The sequence below is a fragment of the Cavia porcellus genome, unplaced genomic scaffold, assembly GCF_034190915.1.
Source record: "Cavia porcellus strain 051 isolate PalLab524CR breed Dunkin Hartley unplaced genomic scaffold, mCavPor4.1 scaffold_6, whole genome shotgun sequence".
NCBI lineage: Eukaryota > Metazoa > Chordata > Mammalia > Rodentia > Caviidae > Cavia > Cavia porcellus.
In genome coordinates this window covers 96,788,664-96,813,369 of record NW_026947489.1, presented here as the reverse complement: position 1 = coordinate 96,813,369, position 24,706 = coordinate 96,788,664, and the positions used below count along the sequence as shown (strand labels likewise).

The following is a 24,706-nucleotide window of genomic DNA, read 5'->3' as shown; positions in this document are numbered from 1 at the left end:
AAAAAGACAAAAAAAATCCCTGAGAAACATGGTTATTGCCCCCAGGACCTTCGTATGTGCTCCTTCCTGTATCTAATCCCAGGTACATTTGGGCCTCTGCTCAAATGTAACTAGCTCAGAGAGGACTTCCCTGACCACTGCGCATAGTGTAATCGCCACCACTTTACTGGCCCCTTATCTTGCTTTATTTGTTTTTGCAGAATTTATAGCCTCTTGACATTGTATACTTCCTAATTTGTCACCATTCCCTACTGTAAGCACCATGCATGCAGAGCCCGTCCCTCACTTACAGTGGGTACTCCACCACTGTGCCATCAATGAGCAAAGCTGATGCAAATTGAATGAAGGAGCAACTTCGGTGCTACCCCCACTGCCAGAGAGTGAGGAGAGAAATTTTCCAAAGAGCCTCTGGAGCTGGTAGGAAGACAGAGATTCCAGGGTCCTGACAGGCCAGCTAGGACGACTTCTGGAAGTTAGTGGAAAAGGTATGGAAATCGCTCTTTCTTAAATTTCCGGAGTCCAGGAGGAGAGACCAAGCAAGGATGTAGGACTACAGGCTCCAGTGAGCCTGCAGGGAAGAGGTACACTTGAGGCATCCAGAGGAACTGAGCCTGGAGACCCCAACGGTCCTGCCAGGGTTCAAAGCCACAGACAATGCCTAAGCCTGCTAGGAATACCTTGCCGCGGGTGCTGTGGCACCCAGGTCGGTGCCAGAACAGCCCTGCACCTCCACGAGGGGCCTCCACATCCTCCTCTTTAGTGTCTCACCGCCACAGTTACTGCAAGAGACCGCTGTGGTCCCCAAATCTATGAAGTGGAAACTGGGATTCCGGAAAGAAAGAGATGTGACTTTTCACAAAATCAAACAAAGCTGCTGCCCTCAGGAAAGACACTTCTCTGGGATCGCAGGGCTCAAGGCCTGGGCTCCCTAAGCCCCGGCAGAGGAAGTTTCATCCTCGCCTAGACCCGCAGCCTCTGGCACCAGGCAGCAGGAGAATGTGGTTGGAGTGAACGGGGGAGTCCGCCTCTCTCTGGGCCTGGACCCTGCGGGATCAGAATTTGGACAGAACAGTGTTCCACGAAGTTTTAGCTCCAGTTCTCAACTCCTGGACGCAAGACTGGTTTTCTCAGCGTCCAGGAGAGACGGGCTGGGCCCAGGACCTCTGAGCGACTTCAGGGCAGAGATTGGTTGAGTGTCACCACCTCCTCGTCCTTCTCGCCTGAGACTAGCTTTTTGCTGTCTTTCAGCTTCTTTGGAGCTCTCTCTCACCGCCTCTACCCTATTCGTTGTGTCTCCCTCCAAATATTTTCCGACTTTTTTTTTCCTATCCCTGTCCAGCTCCTGGTTTTTCTCACTAATTGGGGCCAGGCAGGAGGTCCCAGGTCAGCTCCAAGGTGTGCGCGCGCGCCGGGCACTCCCTGCGGACTCAGGAGTCCTTGCTGGCCAGCTTGGAAAGCGCGCGCACCAGCCAAGGGCAGCCGCGTCGGGCCGCTGGTGCCCGCCGGGTTCCCGCCTAGGGCGGGGCCGGGACAGGAGGGGGGAGCTCCTTGGCCCCCCGGCCACCCTGGGGACCCCAGGCCCCGCCCCTCGCGTTCCCATTGGCCTTGGCCTCCCCCGCCCCCCGCCGCCCGCTCCCGCTCCCGGGCTTTTAGGCTACTACGGACAAATCGCCCCGGGCGCCTGGCGAGGAGCTAGGAGTGCCGAAGCCGCTGGGCACCACTGCCCCGTCGTCACTTTCTCCGCCGCACGTCCGGCCGGACAGGACCAGGCGGGTGGGGGACAGTCGGCCGTGCATTCAAAACCCCGGCACTTTGCCACCGCACCGCTGGGGCTACGGAGCGGCAAATTCCTGCCGCTTGGGTTGGGCCAGACAAGGACAGCACCCTCCTCCGCTGGGACATGGAGTTACTGTCGCCGCCGCTCCGAGACGTAGACTTGACCGGCCCGGACGGCTCTCTCTGTTCCTTTGCGACAGCTGATGACTTCTATGACGACCCGTGTTTCGACTCCCCGGACCTGCGCTTTTTCGAGGACCTGGACCCGCGCCTGGTGCACGTGGGCGCGCTCCTGAAGCCCGAGGAGCACTCGCACTTCCCCGCAGCCGTGCACCCAGCCTCGGGCGCGCGCGAGGACGAACATGTGCGCGCACCCAGCGGGCACCACCAGGCGGGCCGCTGTCTTCTGTGGGCCTGCAAGGCGTGCAAGCGCAAGACCACTAACGCGGATCGCCGCAAGGCGGCCACCATGCGCGAGCGCCGCCGCCTGAGCAAGGTGAACGAGGCTTTCGAGACGCTGAAGCGCTGCACGTCCAGCAACCCGAACCAGCGGCTGCCCAAGGTGGAGATCCTGCGCAACGCCATCCGCTACATCGAGGGCCTGCAGGCTTTGCTGCGCGACCAGGACGCCGCGCCCCCTGGCGCCGCCGCCTTCTACGCGCCGGGTCCGTTGCCCCCAGGCCGCGGAGGCGAGCATTACAGCGGCGACTCGGAGGCGTCCAGCCCGCGCTCCAACTGCTCCGACGGCATGGTAAGGCTGCGACGGGGGAGGAGGGACGAGGAAGGCAGCCCTCTGGACGTCTGTGACGCGTTCCCTAGCGCAGAGAACTAGCCCTTGCGGTGGGGAGGGGGCCCTTCCGGGTGTGCGTTCCCGTGCACTGGGCACGGTCACTGAGCCCAGGCGCTTTGGACAAACACGATCTGTCCCACTGGGACGTGAATATACAACACTGCCGACTTGAGGGCATTATTTTTCTCCAACTTATCCTTATTTCCAAAATGCAGATCTGGGCCACTAAATGACCGCTCTCGCTTTGGTCTTGCATGCCGCAGACCCCAAATCTTGCTGTCTCCTGTCTCTCATCACAGACATATATGGTCCCAGAATATGTTGCTGGGACCACTGGGGGAGGAGCTGCAGGGAGTGGTGCTCCGGCCGCCAGTGGTCCCACCGTCCTGACCCCTGGCGGGAATGTTCGTACCCTTTGCAGATGGACTACAGCGGCCCCCCGAGTGGCGCCCGGCGGCGGAACTGCTACGACGGTGCCTATTACAGCGAGACGCCCAGTGGTGCGTACTCCCGGCTTCGCCCTAAGCGCGCCTCTTTCGCGTGACCGCCTTGTAGCAGTCCTGGCTTTCCTACCTCTGTCCCATCCCCTCCACATGCATGGGGCTTGCGGGGCACCGAATGAAACTCTCTCCCTCTCCTTTCTCCCCTCGCTCTCACTGGCTAGATCGTCTCGGAGGCTGGTTAGGTCCTCAGTTTCCCCTCTGCCGCCAACCATGGGGTACAGGGGTGGGATCTTGCGGCAGCAGCTCAACCCCTGCTGACGAACTCACCACTCCCCCGCGCAGAACCCAGGCCCGGGAAGGGGACCGCGGTGTCGAGCCTCGACTGCCTGTCCAGCATCGTCGAGCGGATCTCCACGGAGAGCCCAGCTGCGCCTGAGCTCCTGCAACCCGACGCCCCGCCAGAGTCGCCTCTGAGCCAGCAAGAAGCGTCCGCTCCCAATGAAGGCGAGCTGCGCACCCCCACCCCTTCCCCGGACGCCACCTTGCAGTGTCCTGCGGGCGCGAATCCCAACCCAATCTACCAGGTGCTTTGAGGGGCGTGATGCCCTCACGAGGGATGGTGCCCTAGGGTCCCTCGAGCCCAAAAGGTTGAGCTTAAATGCCACTCCTCCCAATCGCGCTTTAAAAGCGACCCCTCCTGGGGCGGGAGAGGCGGGTCATCTGCAAAGCGTTCCGACCCCCATCCCGCCCGGGACCCAGCGCAAGGACGCTGCCCATTTTTCCACGTGGCACCTTTTCCTGACACTCACGCAATGGCTGTCTGGGATTTCTCGGCGAGGCACGGCTGCCCTGCCGGGGTCAGGCCCTTCCTTTATCCTTGATGCCTTCAGCAAGGGGGCTGAGACCCTCGCAAACCTACGCCCCCTACCCCCACTACCCCCAACGAGCCCCGGTTAGTTTTTAGGGGCTTGGCCCCTAACCTTCCGGAGCCCTCGCGACATCCATTTCCCCCCACCGCCTGAGAGGCGCGCTCCAGTCCCCAGTGGGACAGCTGTAACTGTACCCCTCCCACCCTGTCCCGTCCCGCGGTTCAGGACCACTTTTTGTAATACTTTTTGTAATCTATTCCTGTAAATAAGAGTTGCTTTGCCAGAGCAGGAGCCCCTAGGGCTATATTTATCTCTAAGGCATGGTGTGTGGTGCAACAGGGACTTTGTATGTTTTTATGGCAGGTGCGCGAGCCGCGGGCGTTCGCTCGCTCAGGTGTTGGAAATAAAGACGCTAATTTATACCGCGGTGGCTCCGCTCTCGGGGTGGGGGCAAGTGCTGGAGGAAAAACCGGGAGCTGGGTCAGCTGCCCCGCAGCGACTCCTGTCGGCAGCAGGCAGATTGCAGGGAGACCCTTGCTGCCAGGTGTGGAAGTTCTTCAACGGTGACTTTCATCTCCACGCACAAGTCCGTGATTCTCATGGAAGGATGAACATTAGATCTGCATAGTTTTTAAAAGTCCATTCCCGGCCTATCTTCCCGAACACTCAAATTTAATGTCCCTGCCCAGATATCTAGGCCACAGATTGGTATTTTTCAAAAGCTTTCCCTGGTAATCCTAAAGCGTATGCAAGACAATCATGCGCCTCTACGCACACAGAGTGGCCATAGGTGTGTCCAGAAGATCACCAGGAGGCCATGGCTCGGCGTCACTGATGGAATAGGTGCTCACGGCATTAAGAGGAAAACCTAAAGGGAGGAGCTTCACACACCTTGGTACCCACAGGCTTTTAATGGTAGGCAAGGCAAAGGGACATAATGCCAGATAGGCTGTTCCGTTCCGTCCATAACGCACATGTTCTGGGCCGTCTCATAAGAAGACAGGGTTCCAGAGCCTGTGAGGCAAGGCTGGCATATGTGCCGGGTGGCATGCATGCTTTCCACAGTCCATGTACTCCAAGAGCAGAGCAGGGGCCTCTGGTTTAGCTGGGGTGCTGAGAGCTTCCTAAAGGGGAGGCCACTGACGCTTGTCTTGAGAAACAAGAGTAGAAAATACAGTCACAGTGCCCATGGAAGGGCATCACCAACACCCAGCCACTTCTGCGCCCCCCCATCTCCAGGCCAAGGGTGGATGACCTTGCAAAAGTTCCTCCCCACTCACATACTGAGGACCTCAGCATTACCTGTCTTCATCTGCAGACCCTTTCCCTGAAGCCCCATAGGTCCATGTTCGAATGGTGGGCAGTCCCCTGGGGTTCATTCTGTGCTGTGAGGAAACAGGGACTGCTGAACCCAGTTCCTTCCCTTATGTACCATCCAGCTTTTTTGGGGTGGATCATATCATGATCACATATGATGAGTGCAGCACTATGGTGGTTGTGGGGGGCATGGTAGGAGCAGATGAGAAGGTTACCTAAAACCAGTCTTCTGGAGGTACGGACAAGCTAATAGCAGCCAGTAAGAGTCTCAAGAGACTTGGCCAAGAAGAAGAGCCAAAGCAGGATGCTGCAGGCTGACGCAGTTGCAGGTGCAAAGAATCAACGTGAGAGAGAAAACTGTGCCTTCAGAGGAACAAAGATGTCCCAGGGGTGGGACCAGAGGTAAGGGGGGAAAGACAGAGGCAGGGCCACAGTGAATCTTGTTTGGGATTTATCCTGACAGCAGCAGGGAGCAGACAGAAACCATTGCAGAACAGAATGGACAGGAGGGAACAAGGCTTGAGAGAGAGAAGTGCTGTAAGGGAAAGAAGGGGGACAATGAGCTGTAGAGATAAGAAGGTGGTCAAACTAAGAACAGAAGAGGCAGTTTCCGCACCGACGAAAACAACTGTACACAGGAAGGGCCCCCAGCATAGAGGGAGTCAGCATGCAATTAGAAAAGTGTGCCTCTGACTACTGGGCAGGCGGTCCTGCTCCAAGGTTCATGGCTCTGCAACCAGAAAGCAGGAAGGACCCCAGTCGGCACCCACTCTTTCAGCCAGTTACACTTGTACAGTGAACAACCTACATAACCGTTTACATAACCGTTCACAGAAGCCTGAATAGAGAAGCCCTGGGGAAGCGAGGAGAGAGCCGTGAAGCCCTTGGGCTCTGCTGTGCTTCTGGGGGGCACCTAATGGCTAATCCCAGTTGCCAGCTCCAAGGGTTTGAGAGTCACTTAGGAAATGTGTAAAGCATGCTTCTGGGTGTGCCTGGGAGTGTGATGAAGACATAATTTGAGTCACTTAGGAAATGTGTAGAGCATGCTTCTGGGTATGCCTGGGAGTGTGATGAAGACATAATTTTAGGGACTGAATCTGGACCCTAGTCCTTTCCTCTCTGGCTCTGTCGCCCTGCCCCCTGCTCCCCATATGCTAGTGTTGAGCAGCTTTGCTCTGTGTGCCCTTTCTGCCATCTGTTATACCCGGAAACCGTGAGCTGACATAAACTCTTCCTCCTTGAAGTTGTGTATGTTGGGTTTTGTCCCAGCAGTGGAACGCTGACTAATACAGTGCCACTGTAGAGATGGGGGCCTCAGGAGAAGAAGGAGTGATGGGAACACATTTAGCAAGGACGCTTTAGATTGCAAGTGACAGAAACCTCATCCGAAGTAGCTTCCACCTTCCCAGGGTGCATTGGAGACACACAGAAGCAGAGTTCTTTACAGTGGGCTCGGGAGCGGGGACTGGAGCCCCTTATGTTCTCCGATGCAGTCCCCTTCTTTTCTCATCTCAGTTTTACCTTCTCCTTATCCATATTCGGTTCTCCAGCAACTTGAGGGTTATTCAGATCTCGACCTTAAACTCTAACTAGAGATAACATCTACTTGTACCAGCTTCTGTCATGAGGAAGGATTTGAACCCAGGCCACAGGTTTCTAGAAATTGTGTTTGTGGCTGTTGTACTGTGACCTCCAAAGAGGAAGTCAGATGAGATCAGGCACATTCAGGTTGGTATGGCCATAGACCAAAGAGGAAGTCAGAAGAGAGAAAGTGAGGAAAGTTGTGGGGTGAGCATCTGGAGATTAGATCACACTGCAGAGAATAGGATTGAGATCCCCTTCTGGTCTCTCTCTTCGGTCCCCTCAGGGAGCATCTAGCTGAGGCCAATTCTGCAACACCCCTTTCCATGGGGCCAGTTTTATCGTGGCTGGATCTGGAAGCACCAGAGCCATGCCCTTAGTGTGCATGTTCACACAGTAGCATGTGTGTGCCTAGAATACACTTCACGCTGATCTAACATGAAGACAGCAGAGGTTAGGTCTCCCATCTTCCATGAGCCTCTTTCAAAGTCCTAAGGGTAGCCCTAGAATTATGTCCCTGTGGTCTGGTTTCTTTTTTAATTTACTAACTAAATTACTTTAAGAAATCCATTTAGGATTATTCCATTTTTTAAATTCCAATTTCCCCTTGAGTTTGGTGGCACTTACAGGCATATCAAGATCCTGTCTACGGTAAAACATTTTATTTGGGCTGAGTGGAACATATTTTAGATAAATGGAATATAAAACAGTGGCGATAGTTTTGAACGATAATATCACTGATTTTCACATTGAGAAAACAAGCATAACAAAAGGTAATTTATTAAAAGGGATAACTTTTGAATGAAATTGTAGAGAAGACTCTTGCATTGTTTGATGTTCTAATCCATAAGGAAGAGGACTTGTACAAATGTATTGGAAAAATATTTAATTTTTTGCTGATCTGATGTAAAATACTGGCATAAACCAAGACACCTAAAAATTTATAACATGCCATTATAACAAGACCTCATCAACATATTTTTACATGTAACTTGTCAATTTAAAAATATTTAAAACTTATCACCTCATGAGAAACTCACAAGGACTTGAATTCTCACAGCCTACAGAGGAAAGAACCTTGACTGAGGTTTCCCCCAATGTGACACCAATCCTAAAAGCATACATGACATTTCCAACTGAGTTATGAGCCTGAAAGAAGCTTCCCGAAATTATCAATGGTACAAAATAAGTTTGGATCCACCATGCTGAAGGAAAGACTGAATGATCTTGCTTATTCTCTGCATAGAAAATGATGTTATAAAACCACTGTCACATGAAGAAGCTAAGAATGTGCAGCCCGGGGCGGTGGGAAGGGGTAGGCAGGACTGCAAACGGAGCAAGAGGAGGGAGGCAGAGAGATGCACCGAGGAGGAGGTGCATGGAGACAGTGCTGACGAGATGATCATGATGAACAAGCTGGTTCTGGCTCATTTTTTCTCTCATCTGCAAAACATTTAAACCGCCTGCACACAAGTCACTGCTATTTTGAAAAATTAGATTTGATGTATAATATTTTATATACTGTACAGGATCATTTCCGTAAGGTTAACATTTCTTCAAATATGTAACAGTGGGTTTAAATCCACATATGACTTTCATAAGAGTGAGTCCAGAATGCATCAGTGACTATGTGATTCCTGGGATGGAGCCTGACTGTGCCTTTGAGCAGTTCTGGACCTTGGTTTGGACTTCAGCTTTCTCTCTTGGAAATAAATTGCTGATTTGAAAAAACACAGTGGACATGGCCATAATCCAGGTACTCTGGGAGCTGAGGCAAGAGGACTGCAAGTTCAAGCACAACCCAGAGAATTTAGCAACTTACAGAGATCTTGTCTCAACACAAGGGCGAGGGAGCCAGGCACGGTGGTTCACAATTGTAATCCCCACTAGGAGGCTGAGGCAGGAAGATGGCTTCGAGTTCAAAACCAGGCTGGGCTGCAAAGGGAGCTGAAGGCCAGCCTGAACTGCATAGCCAGACCCTGCCTTAAAAAAACAAAACAAAACAAAAAGTCTAGGAGGGGCTGGAAATACAGCTCACTCCAAAGGACCTGGGTTTAACCCCCAGTACCAAAAGAAATGCATATCCCAGCTCTAAAATTCTTTAGTCATTCACTCAAAGCATTTACCACATAAAGAAAAACAAGTAGCTCTGTTTGCTCTGAGACAATACAAACTGCGTTTTTTCTCAGCATAGGCAAGTTATTTATAACCACTTCACTTGCTGATTTTTATTTCATTTCCCCCAAATTTTTAACTAAGATGTAACATGTGACATAAAACTCACCCTTTTAAAGTATGTATTGTAGTTGTTTGTACCATATTCATGAGGCTGAACAACTGTCACCATTAGCTAATTCCAGAACATCCTCATCACCCAAAAGAAACTCATACCTATTAGCAGTCACTCCCTGCTACCGTTATGTCCTCCAGCCCTTAGCGCCTATCAATCTACTTTCTTTCTCCTGAATTTGCCTATTTTTGGCATTTTATATGTTAGAATCACACAGCCAGTGGGTTTTCTTTTTTCACTTAGCATAATGTTTATAAGATGTGTCCAAGGGGCTGGGTATTTAGCTCAGTGGCATAAGCGCCTGCCTTGCAAGTAGGCAGTCATGAGTTTGATCCCTGGTACCGATAAAAAGGAAAAAGACCCAAAAAAAAAAAAAAAAGATAAGATGTGTCCATATTGTAGCATCTATCAATGTTTGCACCTTTTAATGGCTGAATAATATGCCTCTGTATACATCTGAATTGTTTTCAGCTTATAGCTATCATGAATAATGCCGCTATGAACATCCATGCACAGGCTTCTATATAAATGTACATTTTAAGTTCTCTCGGGCATATGTCTAAAATTGAAATTGCAGGGCATAACTTTATTTAAATGTGTGAGGAGCTGCCAAACTCTCCCAAAGCAGCTGCAGCATCTCACATTTCCATCAACCGTGTAGGGGAGTTCCGATTCCTCCACAGCCTTTCCAACACTTAGTTTTGTCTTCTTTCTTATAAACCATCGTGGTAGGTATGAAGTGGCTTTGAGTTACATTTCCCTAATGACTAATGACACTGAACATGTTTTTATGTCCTGGTAGCCATCTGTATATCTTCTTTGAAGTGCCAATTCAAATCCTTTGCCCATTTAAAAATAGGGCAATTTGTCTTTTGTTGTTGTTTTGAGAATTTTTGTACATTCTGGATATTAGACCCTCGTTGGATACATGATTATATTTTCTCTTAAGTGTGGATTGTCTTTTTATTTTCTTTGAAGCACATTTCTTTTATTTCAATGATCTCCAATTTGCCCACCTTTTGTCTTTGTTTTCTTCTTATCCCTCTCTTCCTCCTTCCTTCTCCTCCTGCTCTTCCTCCTCCTCTCCCATCCCTCTTCTCCCCCTCCCCCCTTTCTCCTTCTTGTTCTGTTTTGCTTGTAGTTTTGATGTTATATCAAGAAACCACTACCTAAGCCAAGTTCTCAGAGTCTTATGGTTTAAGTCCTTATTTTTGAATTTTCTGTGACGTGAAGAAGGGGTACCACTTTGTCCTTTTATATGTGTATCTCCAGTTGCTCTAGCATCCTTTATTGAAAAAACTGTTGTCTCCATCAAATTAACCTGGCACCCTTGCCAAAAATTAACTTCCCACGAATATGTGGATTTATTTCTAGACTCTCTATTCATCTATGTCTATCTTTATGCCACTGTCACACCATCTTGTTTTAATTTTTTTTTCTGTCTTTTTGAGACAGGGTCTCACTATGTGGTTCAAGCTGGCCTTGAGCTCACTTTGGAGTCCAGGCTGGTCTCAAACTTGCTACAATCCTCTTGCCTCAGCCTTCCCCGGGCTGGAATTATAGGCATATACCATCACACATGGATGTCACACCATTTTACTTACCATAGCTTTGAATGTCTAGTTTTGACATCAGGAAGTATGAGGTCTCCAGTTTTGTTGCTGTTGTTATTCAAGATCTTTTTCTTTTTTTCCCATTCTGAGTCCCTCACATTTAATGAAAGGATCTTTAAGGATTAATCACCCTATCCTGGTGCATTTTCAGTAGACAATAACCCTAGCTGGTACCTGGCAACAACCAACCAGGGAGCTGTAAATTTAAAGCTAGCCCTTAGCTGTGCATGCTGGCACACTTCTGTAATCCTAGCCACTTGGGAGGCTGAGGCTGATCTTAATTCCAGGCCAACCTGCACAACTTAGGGGGACCCATCTCAAAAAACAAAACTAAAAGCCCCAATATGAGAAAGTAGGCTCTTGATGCATAGAAAAAAGCAGTTATATATGAGGGGTGATAAATTTTTCATTTTCAGCCATCTTTAATGCAATTTATACAAGAAAATGTTTTATTAATTTAATATCATTCCATAATAGCCAAATGTGATGGGAACTTTTCTGACATTCTAAATGCTTTCGAATAAATATACCATATCTAAATGTATTACATAGATGTGTCAGGCAATTAGTAAAAATAAGATTTTTTTCTGGATTTTTCAGATGTGTGTGGTATTTGTCAGCTTTTAAACATTTATATTCGATCTTGATTTCTAAGCATAAATAAATATTTACTTTTGTCCTCAATATTTGTTTACCTTCTCTTTTGAAGAAGTGAGCACCCTGAGGTCCTGGTTCCTGGCCCTGACCCACCCAGATGCACCCCTGCACATTGCCAACCATGTCCGCCCCCAGGCTGACCCACTCACAGGGGAGCCCCTCGGGCAGAAGTCCCTAAGGACAGCCCTGAGTCTCTGGCCCCTGCTGGGGGTGAGGGTCAGTGACCCTCACCCAGTCTTACCAGGAATGAGCACATAGATGTGCCCCCGGCCACCTTCGCACACCTCCACCCAGCCTTGTCACTGCATCCCCACAGCCTGCAGAGAAAGAGGTGCAGCCCTGCCTTCCCCCCAGCCAAACCCAAGGAGCTCAGTCTTCTGTCTCTGTCCACACTGATGCTCTGAGGCTGAGGAAGGGCAGGAGTCTATGAGGCAGACATGGACTGCGGGTTTACAGGGTATTATAGATTAAAAACTGGCCGGTGAAGTTAACTCCAGTGGAATTAAATGATTATGCTGCTGAGCATAGATGTTCCACCTGAGGAAAGTTGCCAGCATAAAGAGAGATGTGGAGAAGGAGAAGCTATGCATTGAGGCACTGAGGCACTGTGGGTTCTCCTACATGTCGCTGTTTGAGCCACTGGTTCTCCTGGAGGAGCTCTGGTCCTCACATCGAGTATTGCTTTCAGGCTCCGGAGGCGAAGACATGTGTCACTTAATCTCCAGGATGAACTTGTACGCTGGCTTCCTGGCATGTACTCGGCTGTGCTTATCGTTGGAGGAGCTGGGGACCTCCATGTCACTGAGGATGGCTGCTGTACTTTTCAGGGCAGCCCTGGTCTTTGTTTTGAGCATGACTTCTCGGCTCCAGCATCGAACCCTCAACCTACCAGCACAGCTCCTTCACCCCGTTGGCATAGACTTTCTAGCTTCCACCGCTGACCTTTGGGCCTTCCCAGCACAGATCCATAAGACACTGCCATGAGTTCTTCTTGTGGGCTCTAGACTTCCAATTAGACTTGTGGGAGGCATTGTCTAGAGCTCTGGGTCTTCATCTGGACTCATGCGGAACATTGCTATGGGATCCAGGCCCTTGGCTGAATATTCTGGGTCTTTAGTGTTGTGGATAGATTTCCTGCAGTTTCTTGTGTTAACTCTGGATGACCATCATAAAATAATATTATAAAATATATCATAATATCATAAAATAATACTATAAATTCCATGTCCTGACTTTGTTCTCCTCACAGGGTAAGGGATAGGGGCTGGGCAGCCATAGGGAAGGGAGAAATTGGACAGGGAAGGAGAGGATGAGAAGGACAATCTCATTTAATCCTCACCAAGTAGCAACTCATGTATGCAAATGAAGAATCAGAAGCCTACAGAGGTGAAGTGACACATTTACACAGCTGGAAAGCGGCAAAAGTGGGGTTTGTTGCTCGGTCTGTCTAGATCAGTGATTCAACTGGGGGAAATTGTAGAGCCCAGGGGACATTTGGCAGAGTCTGTAGATTTTTGTTTTGGATAATTGCAACTGGGAAAGAAGCTTCTGATGACATCTAGTGGACAGAGAGAGGCCTGCTAAACCCCTTATCATGCTCCTAGGATGTCCGGCACAGCATCCCCAGCAAAGAATTATCTGGTCCACATGCCAACAGTGAAAGATGCTGAACAGTCCTGCTCTAGACATCTGCCTGCATTCCAAAAGCATTCTTCACTCCAGTTCCTTTTGAGGCTTCCCATGGCCTACGAGATCTGGGAGCCCCTACCCCAGAGCCTGTAAGGTGGAACCTTACTCTGGCCAAGTGCAGGTGAATACCAGGGTCATGGCTCAAGCCACAGATTGTGTGGCCAAATTCATGAATTTCAATAGTGACATCATGTTTGTGCTCCCATGCCCATTGCGAGGAGGAGGTCTGATCTGAGGAGGGGACACCTGTCAGTCCCACTGCCTACCACCCCAGCTGGGCTGCCCTCCAGTGCTACTCTGCCAGGGCCCAATTTAGTTTCCAAGCATGGCCACAAGATGGCAGCCCAGCCCACCAGCAGTGCTGAGGCTTCAGGCCTGGCAAGCAGCCTGATGGCGGGCCAACCTGGACCAAGGCCTGGGGGCTGGATTTGGGCCACTTCCAGAGCCCAGCAGGACCAGATCTGAGGCCTGCAAGTGCCAGGTGTGAGAACATAGGCCTAGCTTGGCTTCAGGTTCTCCTGTTTTCCCTGCCTGGCCCAGCTCATCCTCAAGCCATTCCCACATGGAATTTCCCAAACCCAGTTCTCCCTTCCTCTCAGCCTGAGCAAGAGTTCCAGACCTGACGGGTTAAGTGTATAGGGGCAATTATTACTTCTATTCAATGATAAACTAGGTCCAGAGAATTTGACTAATCCGTGGATAAACAGGAAACAGGGATTTGAACACAGGGGATCTGGTTCTAGATCCCCTTAACCACTGAACAACCCTGCCCCTGCCTGCTACCACCAACCACAGCCACCAAAGCTCCTCTGGCATGGGGCCAAAACCCTTCCCCTGCAAGGGAAAAGGCACATGGCTACACAGGACGCTGGGGCTGCTCAAAAGTGGAGGGGGTGCAAGGCTTTCAGATGGGCTGTGAGTCTGTGGTCGCTGTTTGTAGGAAGCAGCTAGGGCTCGGGCAGTAGGGCAATAATTCCTCCCCCAACCCTCCTCTCTATCACTAATGGAACACCACCCCCCATCACCTTCTGTGTTTGCCTCTTGGTTTTTTCTGGGCTTTCTGCAAATGCCAGCCTTCTCACAGTGTGAAAGGGAAGTGACAGAAGGGACTTTTATGTCCTGCTTAGGATATAAAAGGGAGGGGCATTTCTTGGGGCAGATATCTAAGGTATCTATGTGAGAATCCTAAAGTGGAACAGCTGGGGGCACCTTGGAGACAGCTGCCTCTCCATTGGGGAAGGATTCTCTACCTGTCTCCTCTGCTCTCCTCTAAGGGACTGCCCTTCCCCGTTCCCTGTCTCTCAACCAGGGGTAACTGTCTTCTAACACATCCTCCAGGGTCAGCCTCCGTCAAAGCTCCCAATTACCCAACCTGCCCCCTAGTAGAAGCCCTTTAGCTCTCTGTGTCTCTCCATTAACCCCTGCAAGGTCCCACTAAGACACAACCTGCCTAAGAGGGGCTCTGTGCTGACCCTTGTGAGAACCTCAGTTCAGCCTCTGTTAGGGAATCCTGACTTCCACAATCTACAACCCTGGGATTCTAAAGTCCCAGCTCTACACCAAGCCCTTTTTTTTTATTTTATTTAAGAGGAAAAAGAGAAAAACACAAAACAAAACAAAGCAGTGTAAGGGTACACATAATATAGAACTACAAAAAAAAAAAAAACAACAACAGTAAGAAATCACCTGTAAATAGATTACATATTATCATCTTGGAAATAGTTGCTCAAATCACAGTATCAAAGAATACAAAGCGGACATTCAAACAGAGAGACTGCAAACAGCTGTGTTCAATGATCCAAAAACATTAATATAGTCAGCTATTTAACACCCCTAAACACACTTGCTGTTATATCCGTTAGAGCTCTTTTTTTTCCCCCTCTCTTTTTTATAACAAAATTTACACATTTTGGATTTTATTACTCCTTAGTTCTTATTACTTTCTTGGGGGGGAGAGAATAAAGTCAAATATGGCAAACCAAAGCTGTCAGTCAAAACCAAGGATAGACATAGCACATGATGTAGAACAGAGTACAAGGTTATCAACAATGTTTATCAACGTTGTCTCTTGTTTCTTTAAAAAGAATTGTCTATCTCATAAGATATTATAAAGTTGGACGAAACAGTAGAGAACAAGACCAATAAAACTTAGGCATTACACCAAGCCCTTTTAAAATCATCTGGACCTTGGAAGGGGTGAAGCAAACCGGAAGCCTGGGATGGGGTAACAGTCCCTTCTTGCAGAAATGAGTCCTGACAGGAAAGAGGGGGTATCCCGGGGCCTTGTGGCTGCCACTGCAGAAGGTTTCCTGGAGAAGAGGGGCAGGGTGTCTGGCTAGAAGGAAGGGAAGGTCTGGGAAGGCCTTTCTCTTGGCTCCCTATCTTGACTGCTTCCACTGGGCTGGTAATACCCATCTCTCTCTGTCCATCTCTTTCTCTTGCTTCTGGGGTCTCTGTTTCTCTGTTCATCTCCTGGGGCTGAGATGGAACTTTCTGAGAGTCTGGGTCCTGGAGATATGAATGTGAGCCAGACTGAGCTGCACCAGGGCAGTGCCACCTCACACATGGTTCATGGTAGGACACCCACTGGTCAGGATTCCAAGGACACTAAAACGCATTCATCTCTGCTTATGCTAAGATTGAAGGGGAAATAGCTTCAATTTATAGGAATAATGCAGATCAATCACTGACAGCAGAAGGTGCCACCTTGATTCTAAACTCCAGCCCTTTGTCTCTGCCTATTTCTGCCTCTACTTCTGACTTAACTGTGCCTCCTTCCACTTCTCTCCCCCCACCCCAGCCCTCTTGCATCTCTGGATCCTGGCCTTGTGCTTGCCCTTCTGCATCCTCTCCAATCTTCCCTCACCACACACTGGTTCTGACATGGCTGGATTGAGATTCCCCTGGCCAAGTGAAGAGAGATCTCTATGGCACAGCTTTACCCCAGGCCTCAGGCAGGGTTTGTGGGCCAGCACAGATCTAGGGACAGCTGTCTGCACAGTTAGCAAGTGCCAACAGGTAAATAAGAGCCTCATATTTTCTTAATTAAATCGCCCTTTGACTAGGCATCCTGTGTTCGATTGGGCTGGGATCAATAAGATTCTCTGCCAGCCCAGCTGCCCCTGAAGCCAGGTCTAACCTCCCCAGTCCAGGCCAACACCACCTGCCCTCTTCCCCTAAAGACGAAAGTCCGTTCGTGGCCGGGACTGGGTCTGATTCGTCCTTTGTGCCCTCATGCCTGGGACAGGGCTTGGAATGAGCAAGGGGTAAAAGTGTGATTGCTCAACTAAGTAAACTGAGGCACTGGCTGAAAGCACAGGCCAGGAAGGCTTTGAGGTTCGAACTAGGACTCCCACCCTCAGTCCAGCTTTGAAGCTGTAGGAGGCACAGCAAGCAACTGCCCTCACTCACTCCATAGACATCTGAGCTCTCAGGAGAGAGGGATCATCAAGGTCAGCACTTCAGGAATCTCCACTTAGGGACCCAAGGTTAGGGTAGGAGAGTCGCTGAGCGGATCCCTTGTGGGAGCCCTGCATCGGAAAACAGGTCAGTGTGGAGTCAAGGGGGCGGGGGCTAAAGAAATTAATAGGGACCAGAGTTTGTCGTTAATGGAGGTAGGACAGGCATCAGGGGTGTTATTTTTGGAGCCCATGCAAGAGGAAGGACCTTGGGGGCTGCCAGGTCGGCATGACGGCGTTGCGTTCCTTGGAGCACTAGCCCAGGTCAAGGCGATGGGAATATTCTGTCTCCCCGGGAATCAGCCAGTCCCCCGTTTGGAAGTGGAGGGGCGTGTGCGGCGCCCTTCTCACCTCCGCGCCACCCAAAGGCGCGGGCCCAGACGTCTCTCGGAGCCCCCGCCCGCCGAGTGGCGCCCCCGGAGGGCGGAGCGTCGGCGGGTCCCCCTGGAGCCGCAGGAGCAGGCGAGGCGGGCGCCCCCAGCGCCGGGGTGGAGGGAGGCCGGGTTCGGCGCCGGGCAGCGAGGGGGGCGCGGAAGCAGGGCTTTTTAGGACCCAGCGCGGCGCCTCCCTCCGGGGGCGAGTGCGGCTGCGCGCGCCGTGTGCCCGTGTCCGGAGAGCGGCGGGCTGGACGCGGACCGCGCGGGCGAGGAGCGAGCAGCGGCGACAGCAGCCCGGGCCGCAGCGGCGTTGCGGAGCAGCCGCCCCGCGCCTCGCCTCGCTGGCCTCCGCCGCGCCGCGCCCGGACCCGCCACCCCCGCCTCCCAGACCCGACCACCGCAGCCCTCCGAGCCTCGGCCGGGAGTGCCGCCCGCCTCCCGGGAGCAGGAGCGGAGCGCCGGGCGGAGAAGCTCCGGAGCCAGTGGCCCCGGCCCCGCAGACCGAGCCCGCGGGGAGAGCCCGCGCCCGGCCCAGCGCCGCTCCGCAGTCGCCGGGAGCTGTCCCTTCAGCACCGCCGCGGAAGCCGAGTCCGAGCGCAATCAGCAGAGCCCGCACCAGCCCGTGCGCACCGCGCCGCGCTCCGCGGCAGCCCCGCGGGGCAGCACCCCGGCCCCTGCCCGGGGACACGCCATCTCCTGCGGGAGAGGGGAAAAGGACCGAGGCGGCCGGGCGGCCGGGCTTGCCGCCGCCGCCTAGGGGAGCAGGCAGCCAGGCCAGGAGAGAGGAAGGGGCCGGAGCCCGCCCTGCACCCCGCTGCAGCCCGGCCACGCAGCCGGCGTCCATCTCCCCCGCGCGGAGAGTCCCTCTCCTCCCCTCCGCCTGCCGGGGCCTCGTCTAGCGGTCCGGCCCGGGCGCAGCCGACCTTGCCCCAAAAGCTTTGTGTCGTTTTCTCCATTTTCCCGCGGGGACGGTAATGGGAGCCCGGCCCCCCCACCCCCTTTCCCCTCCTCCCCGGGCTCGCCGCTGAGCGCCGCCCCTCTCCCTTCCTCCCTCCACTCCGTCTCCCTTTCCTCTTCCCTCCCTCCTGCTTCTCTCCCCCTCTGCCTCCTCCACAGCCAGACCGGGTCCCTCCCACATCTGGCGCCTAGAGACCCTTGGGAGCCCGCGCGCGCACACACGCTCCCCTGGACCAGCAAGCGACCCACGGCGCCTGGGCCGGCTGGGGCGCTCGTGGAGGTGGCCAGCGCCGCGGTCCTCGGTCCCCCCCTCCGACGGCTGGGGGGAGAGGGGAGGAGGCCGCGCGCCCCCTCCCCGGCGCCGACTCCCCCTGGCGGCCGCTCCCATGGGTGTCGCTGGGCCGCGCCATGCCTAAGGGGGCGCCGCGATGGGCCAAGGGGACGAGAGCGAGCGCATCGTGATCAACGTGGGCGGCACGCGCCACCAGACGTACCGCTCGACGCTGCGCACGCTGCCCGGCACGCGGCTCGCCTGGCTGGCGGAGCCCGATGCCCACAGCCACTTCGATTATGACCCGCGCGCCGACGAGTTTTTCTTCGACCGCCACCCGGGCGTCTTCGCGCACATCCTGAACTACTACCGCACCGGCAAGCTGCACTGCCCGGCCGACGTGTGTGGGCCGCTCTACGAGGAGGAGCTGGCCTTCTGGGGCATCGACGAGACGGACGTGGAGCCCTGCTGCTGGATGACGTACCGCCAGCACCGCGACGCCGAGGAGGCGCTCGACAGCTTCGGGGGCGCCCCCCTGGACAACAGCGCAGACGACGCGGACGCCGACGGCCCCGGCGACTCGGGCGACGGCGAGGACGAGCTGGAGATGACCAAGCGCCTGGCGCTCAGCGACTCCCCTGATGGCCGGTCTGGCGGCTTCTGGCGCCGCTGGCAGCCGCGCATCTGGGCGCTCTTCGAGGACCCCTACTCTTCCCGCTATGCGCGGGTAAGTGACAGGCGACGCTCTCTAAAGATGGGTCGGGCAAGGTAGCCATGAGAGTCCTCTTCCTCCAGCGCGCAGGGCTGGGCTGGGAAAGTGGCGCTAGGGAGTTCAGAGCTGAAGGAGGAGTGTGTGTGTGTGTGTGTGTGTGTGTGTGCACATGCACTTTGCCAGGTGACTGGCTCTGTGTGTGTACAGGACTCGGCGGCCGTATTGCTGTATTTAATATGCATGCGTGAGTATGAATGGGTGTGTTTGTGTGTATGCGCAGTGTGTGCATATTTATATAAGTGTGGCGTGTATATCTGAGTGGGCTTGAGTGAGCACGTGTGTATGCTTGAGTGTGCATGAGCGCCTGTTCGTGTACATTGTGTCTTTGCAGATGTACACTGTGAAGGTGTGAACTGCCCTCTGGCATGGGAGAGAAGTGGGGAGATTTTCCTCCTTCCCAGGTAAGGGGGCATCTGGAGCCAGCAATGGCCCAGGAAGAGAGCCTCAGGCCTGCCTGGCAGCTGGAAACAGGCCAGCCCCTCTCCAGGGACCACCTCAGTTCCGGGAACCTTCGCGAATGATGAATAGCTTGGAAGTCGGTGTAGGGCTGGGCTTCTGGGCAGGGACATGGTGATGCTCCTAAGACCTCCTCCTGAGGGCAGAGCTTTGCTTCCTGAAAAGAGTGAGAGAAGGGGCGCGGGGGTATGGGCTTCTGCCTGTGTTTCCTCTGGCTCTGGTTGTGGTAGGAACAGAGAGGGGGACCTTGAGGGAGGTCTCCAAAAGACAAGGTGTGTGAGGTGGGCGTGTCTTCAGGCACCACTCCCCTTTAGTGACAGCAGAAGGTTGTCAGGGAGAAGGATGTCCTGCTGCCAATGTTGGCCCCTCAGATGGCCTCTCTGGATTAGTGTCCTCATCAGTGAAGTGAGGAGGGGATCTGGTGGACTCTCAGGGTCTTTGCTACTAGACAGTCAGCTACTGAGCCCGAGCAAGGTTGGCCACCAGCTATATCCTGGAAGAGGTGCTTTGGCCTTCTGGGACTCTGTCCTCAGAGGTCTGCTGCTGAGGGCCAACACATGAGGGGGAGGGGCAAAGTTTAAAGCCAAACCCCTCCCCATCCCTGAGCTACCCTCCCCTACCCGTTCCCAGGCAAAACTGCCCCTGCCCTGTCCTACTGGCCCTAGGAGCCTCAGCCTGAGCCAGGGGGTGGAGCTAGGGAGGATCAGTGGACTAATGGCACTGGGGAAGCCTGAAGTACTCAAGGGCAGAGGAAGGCCTTACAATTGGACCTGGAAGATTTGTTACTAAGATTTTAAAAAAAGAAAGTACGTGTGAGGGAGAGGGCAGGGCAGAATCTTCTATCTTGACATCTAGAACAGGTGTGTGTATGTGGGGTGGGGAGAGACACACACACACACACAGAGAGAGAGAGAGAGAGAGAGAGAGAGAGAGAGAGAGAGAGAGGGAGAGAGAGAGAGAATATGAACCTGGCCTTTCATCCTGCCACTGAAGATCTTGCCCAAGGTCACCTATGGAATTGGAGGCCAAGTAGGACTTGAACCCAGGTCTCCTGGGACCCTATGCTTCCAAGGGTTAGCCACCAGCGTGCTGCCAGTCCCCTGGGGTCAGGAGCCCTTAGGTCTCCCCTTCTATGCATTCCCTGACAGAGGCCACCCTGGCCAGAGGGTTATGTAACTGGAGGCTGCGCTGAGCAGTGGGGAGGGGCCAGAGCAGGGCCACTGAGGGGCTGAAGCGGTTGGTGCTGGGAAGGGTGCGGGGTCAGGCCTGGGCTAGAGCAGCTGCCCATTCAGCCTGCCTTTGACCTTGGACAGCATTTCCTTCCTCTTAGCCCCTGGAAGTAAGGGGTAGGCCCTACATCATGAGAGTCTCAGCCCCCCAGCCGCCTCCAGAGGCTGGGCCCCTCCATGCCTTTCCTTATACTCAGCTTTAGGGCTCTGGTTGGGTCCCTGAGTTTCAGGGCAGGCAGAGGTCAGTGGCTTGTGTCTCCCTTGTCCATCTCCTCCCAGGGGACAGTCAGAGTGTGGGGTGGCCTTCATGTAGTGGACACAAATAGGCCACCTAGCATGGCTTGAAGTCTTGGTGTACAAAATCACACTGAAAAGTCTTTTCGGATCTTTCAAGTGGGGGCTTATTGAGTCCAGACTTAGGAGACAGTGGAGGGGGGTCCTGGGATGCAGGCTGGGGTAAGTGTCCCTCTCAGCATATCTGTGCCACTCTCCTTCCCCCTCCCCTCACTCACAGAAAGCCTGTGGTCCCTTCTGACTCCACTCTCTTGAGCAACACAGGAGGACACTGAGGGTGGCAGAGGGAGGGAGCTGCCCAAGGGCACGCAGGGCCTGAGGGCAGAGCTGGGGTTAGAACCCAGCTCCCACTGTGCCTGCCTAGCTGCATTGCAGCTGCTTCCCGCAGCTCGCAGCTCTGCGCAGAGACCAGCGGCTGCCTGCCCTCCTCCCCTCCATCTTTGCTCTGCCAGTGCTGCCACTGTCACCTTTGTTTACCCCTCCCCCACGGGGGCCCAGGCCTCCTCAGATTGGTGGGCTGGGATTTCCGTCTTCATCTGAGATTCTTGGGTGGAATCTGTGTGTGACATTGTATGCATGTGTGAAGGAAAAGCTGTATGTGTGAGAGGGAATCTGTAAGAGATTCTGTGTGGGTATGAGAGACTCTCCATATGTGTGAAAATGAAAGTATGTGAGTGAACCTGGTGCAGGCACGCACGCCTGCACACACGCACGTGTGTATGTGTGAAGGAGATCATGTGGGAGAGTATTTAAGAGAAAGACCGCATGAGCAAGAGATGTCATGTGAGACTCAACGTGTGTCTATGAGTGTATCACTACATGTGGCAAGTGTGAAAGTGTTTGTATGAAGCTCTGCCTGTGCCTTTGTGTGTAAAGCAGTATGCACGAGACCATCTGTGCTTGCGTGGAGCATCCTGTGTGTGACAGACTGTACGTGTATGTGTGTGTGTGTGTGTGGCCTATGGTACAGACACCGTGTGTGACAGTGTGTGTGTGTGTGTGTGTGTGTGTGTGTGTGTGGTATAGAGTCTGAGGTCCTGTGTGTGACAGTGTGTGCCACGTGAGAGAGACCCGGAACGTGTGTCAATACTGCCTCAAGTGCTTGTGTGACAGAGACCCTGTGTGGCCCGAGTGTAGCTGGAGGAGAATGACATTCTTCTTTCTGTGTCCTCTGTCTCCGAGGACTCCTGAGTTGCCCCCTGAGGGCAGTGTCCAGCTTCAGTAGACACTGTTCTAGGCTTGGCCCGTTGTTGGTGAGGTTGCTTATCCCTGAGGAGTTGCCACTACCCCAGGACATGGTATCGGCTTGGAAGATAGGGCTAACTGGCTGAGACAGAAAGTCTTATCTGAGGGGTGACAGTGCCAGCTGGAGGGCCGGGTCCCTGGGCCCTTTCTCTGTGCTCCCCTAGACATACCAGCCTAAGGAGATGAGATGGGCTGAAGTGAACTGGGATAAGATGAACGTCACCTGTATTCTGGGGTGGGAGTGGTATCCCAGACATGTGAGATAAGGGTCATGGTGATAGTCAGTGGTATGGGGTGAAGAGACTGCTTGGGGTCCCAGAAAAGGATCTATGGACCAGCCACAGAAGGGCCAGCAGGAATCATCCAGAGGGCAGGGACAGGCAGTCCTGGCAAAGTCACAGAAGTGTCAGGGCAGGTGTACAGGGGCAACTGGCTTGAAACTTGCCTTCCTCTCTTCCTTGCTAGCCAGTCAGGTCTGAGGCCCTTGGCCTGGTTCTGTAATTTGCATGTTGTCACCAGTAACACCATGCTTCTCATATCAGAGCCAATGACAGTCCCGAAGCTAGACATTGTCCCCAGCATGTATGTGGGTCTGTGTACCTGGGTATGGTGACTTTTGTCTGCCATGGTCATTTGCTTTCCCAAACTACAAAGAAGAACCAGTGGTCTCCAAGTTGGGGAAGTCCCACCTCCACCCACTCTCCTGCCTCTGGCCCCTCCTCTGTCTCTGTTTTGTCCCTCCCCATTTGGGACCTGCCCCAGTGCTGATACCCTGCCCCCATCCCTGGGAAGGAAATTCACCTTGTAGCCACAGTGCAGAGCCTAGCCAGGACCCCACCTGTCACAAGGCTCTCGGCGTCCTGGGGTGGCATGCAGTGGAATGGGGACAGAGCTGTTATCAGGGGCTTCCTAGGCAGCTGGTCCCTCAGCTCTGGGTTCCCGAGCCAGGACCCATTTTGAGTCATGCTAATGTGCAAAGGAGACCCTTGGGCAATGGAGAAGGGACTATTATCTGCACCCTAGACTCCATCCTCTCCCCCTTATTTCTGTCTCCCCACCCCGCCTCTCACCACAGGTTCCTCAGGCCCCCAGCCTGCAGTGTCCTGACTGCTCTTGCTCCTCCAGCCACTGGCCCCTCCACACCATTTTCCACTTGGCAATTACAGGGGTATTTTCTACTCACAAATCTGTCAGGTTCCTACCTTGCCTGTGGAAGACCATTCAGGGCTCTCCTGGCCTCTAAGGTCTCTGCCTGTTTCCCCAGACCCCTTGACCTGGCTCTGCTCAGTGCCCTCAAGTTCAAACCACCAGGCTGGTTTCTGTGTTCCGCAGGCAACAGGTTCCTCTGCCTCAGGGCCTTTGAATATGCTATCCCCATGGGGCACTTTTCCCAGCTCTTCACCCTTCTTTGTCCTTCCTCAGTAGTGCTCTTCCTGGAGCCCACATGCTGGGTGAGGGGTCAGAACCTGGGTCTTGCACTTCAGAGCAGCTGATGGTGACAAAATGTTCATGAGTGACCTCACTTGATTCGAGTTGGTGTCCCCCTCCAGACTCTGAGCCTTTTGCATACTTAATGTGAGAGTTCTTGTTACAATTGGTGAGGGAGGGGAGCACCAGAGACGAGTGTTTTGCTGGGTCACACATAAGCGAGTAAGAAACCTGTATGCCAACCCCAGGCCCCGTGGGTGCTTTGGTGTACACCTGGGAGAGTGTTTGGAGTCTGATGCCTCAGGGCAGGCATCTGCTCAGGAAGTCTGGCATCTGTGAGGAGCTTCAGAGAGGACTGGCTCAAGTCTCTGGGGGAGGGAAGGATATGGGTTGTCTCAGAGATGGGGACCTCAGGCTTCCCACAACAGCTGAATATAGTGCCTTGGGCTATTCTGAGCAGTCTCATGACCAGTGGCTTCACTCTGAACCAAAAGGTCAGGGCCTTGAACTATGCCCTCCTGCTACCTCCTGGCCAGTCTGGCCACCGCTCCAGTCCTAGCTCCCATCCCAGGAGGAGGCTCAGAAGGAAAGAAGGGCCTGAGGACCCAGGGACAGTTGGCTGCCCAGCCTTTGTTCAGGGGAACCACTTGCATAGGAAGGACCGCCTTCAATGTGCCTGCTGTCGTGGTGCAGGGTATTCTAGGCCACCTCTAGTCACTGCTGCTAAAAGGAGAGTACTCAGTGCTAGGTGTGAAAGCACAATAGGCAGACTTTATCTGGGCCATCATGATGGATACAGGGACCTTGCAAATGGGGTCTTGCAGCTGGGGAGAGAGACTGTGTTCAACTCTGAATACAGCACAGGCAAGTGGGAATCCATAGCCAAAGAGTGGTGTGGGGTCAGTGCATGGAAAATGGTCATCAGGAAAGAGTGTGGACAAGGGGATCCTGACTGAAGCAAGCCACCAGGGTTCTTGCTGAAGCCACACCAGGGTGGTCAGACATCACCTAGAGATGGAGAAGGAACCTGGTCAGATATGGAAGGTGATCTGATATCAAAGATGGGTGTTTTGGTAATCTGACTTAACAAGGTTCTTTGTCTAAAGCTGCATTTTATAGGAAGTGTACAAGTGGGTCTGGGGGAAAAGTTCAGACGCTTAACTATAGTTTAGCCAAGGAAAGAATCTTTATCCA

At 53.2% G+C, this 24,706-nt stretch overlaps 2 protein-coding genes across 3 annotated transcripts in view; both read left to right on the top strand.

Moving 5' to 3' along the window:
• Positions 1–1,661: 1,661 nt before the first annotated feature.
• Myod1 (myogenic differentiation 1) lies at positions 1,662–4,300 on the top strand. The gene is made up of 3 exons (XM_003465725.3): positions 1,662–2,527; positions 2,988–3,066; positions 3,352–4,300. Exons 1-3 carry the CDS (start codon positions 1,901–1,903, stop codon positions 3,600–3,602), a joined length of 957 nt encoding a protein of 318 aa, XP_003465773.1. The 5' UTR covers positions 1,662–1,900; the 3' UTR covers positions 3,603–4,300.
• Positions 4,301–17,238: 12,938 nt separating this feature from the next.
• Positions 17,239–24,706, top strand: part of Kcnc1 (potassium voltage-gated channel subfamily C member 1) — a 38,793-nt gene continuing 31,325 nt past the window's right edge. The window contains exon 1 of one of the 2 annotated variants that reach the window (XM_063251768.1): positions 17,239–18,815. In XM_063251768.1, coding sequence (XP_063107838.1) covers positions 18,246–18,815 — 570 coding nt within the window. In that variant the 5' untranslated portion in view covers positions 17,239–18,245. The remainder of the gene's footprint in view (positions 18,816–24,706) is intronic. The other variant, XM_003465726.5, reaches the window with a different exon arrangement.

Excerpts from the sequence above, each read along its gene's own strand:
- Myod1 (XM_003465725.3), top strand. The coding sequence starts at position 1,901 with ATGGAGTTACTGTCGCCGCCGCTCCGAGACGTAGACTTGACCGGCCCG. Across the intron at positions 2,528-2,987 it reads CCAACTGCTCCGACGGCATG|ATGGACTACAGCGGCCCCCC; the intron begins GTAAGGCTGCGA and ends TACCCTTTGCAG. Across the intron at positions 3,067-3,351 it reads TTACAGCGAGACGCCCAGTG|AACCCAGGCCCGGGAAGGGG; the intron begins GTGCGTACTCCC and ends TCCCCCGCGCAG.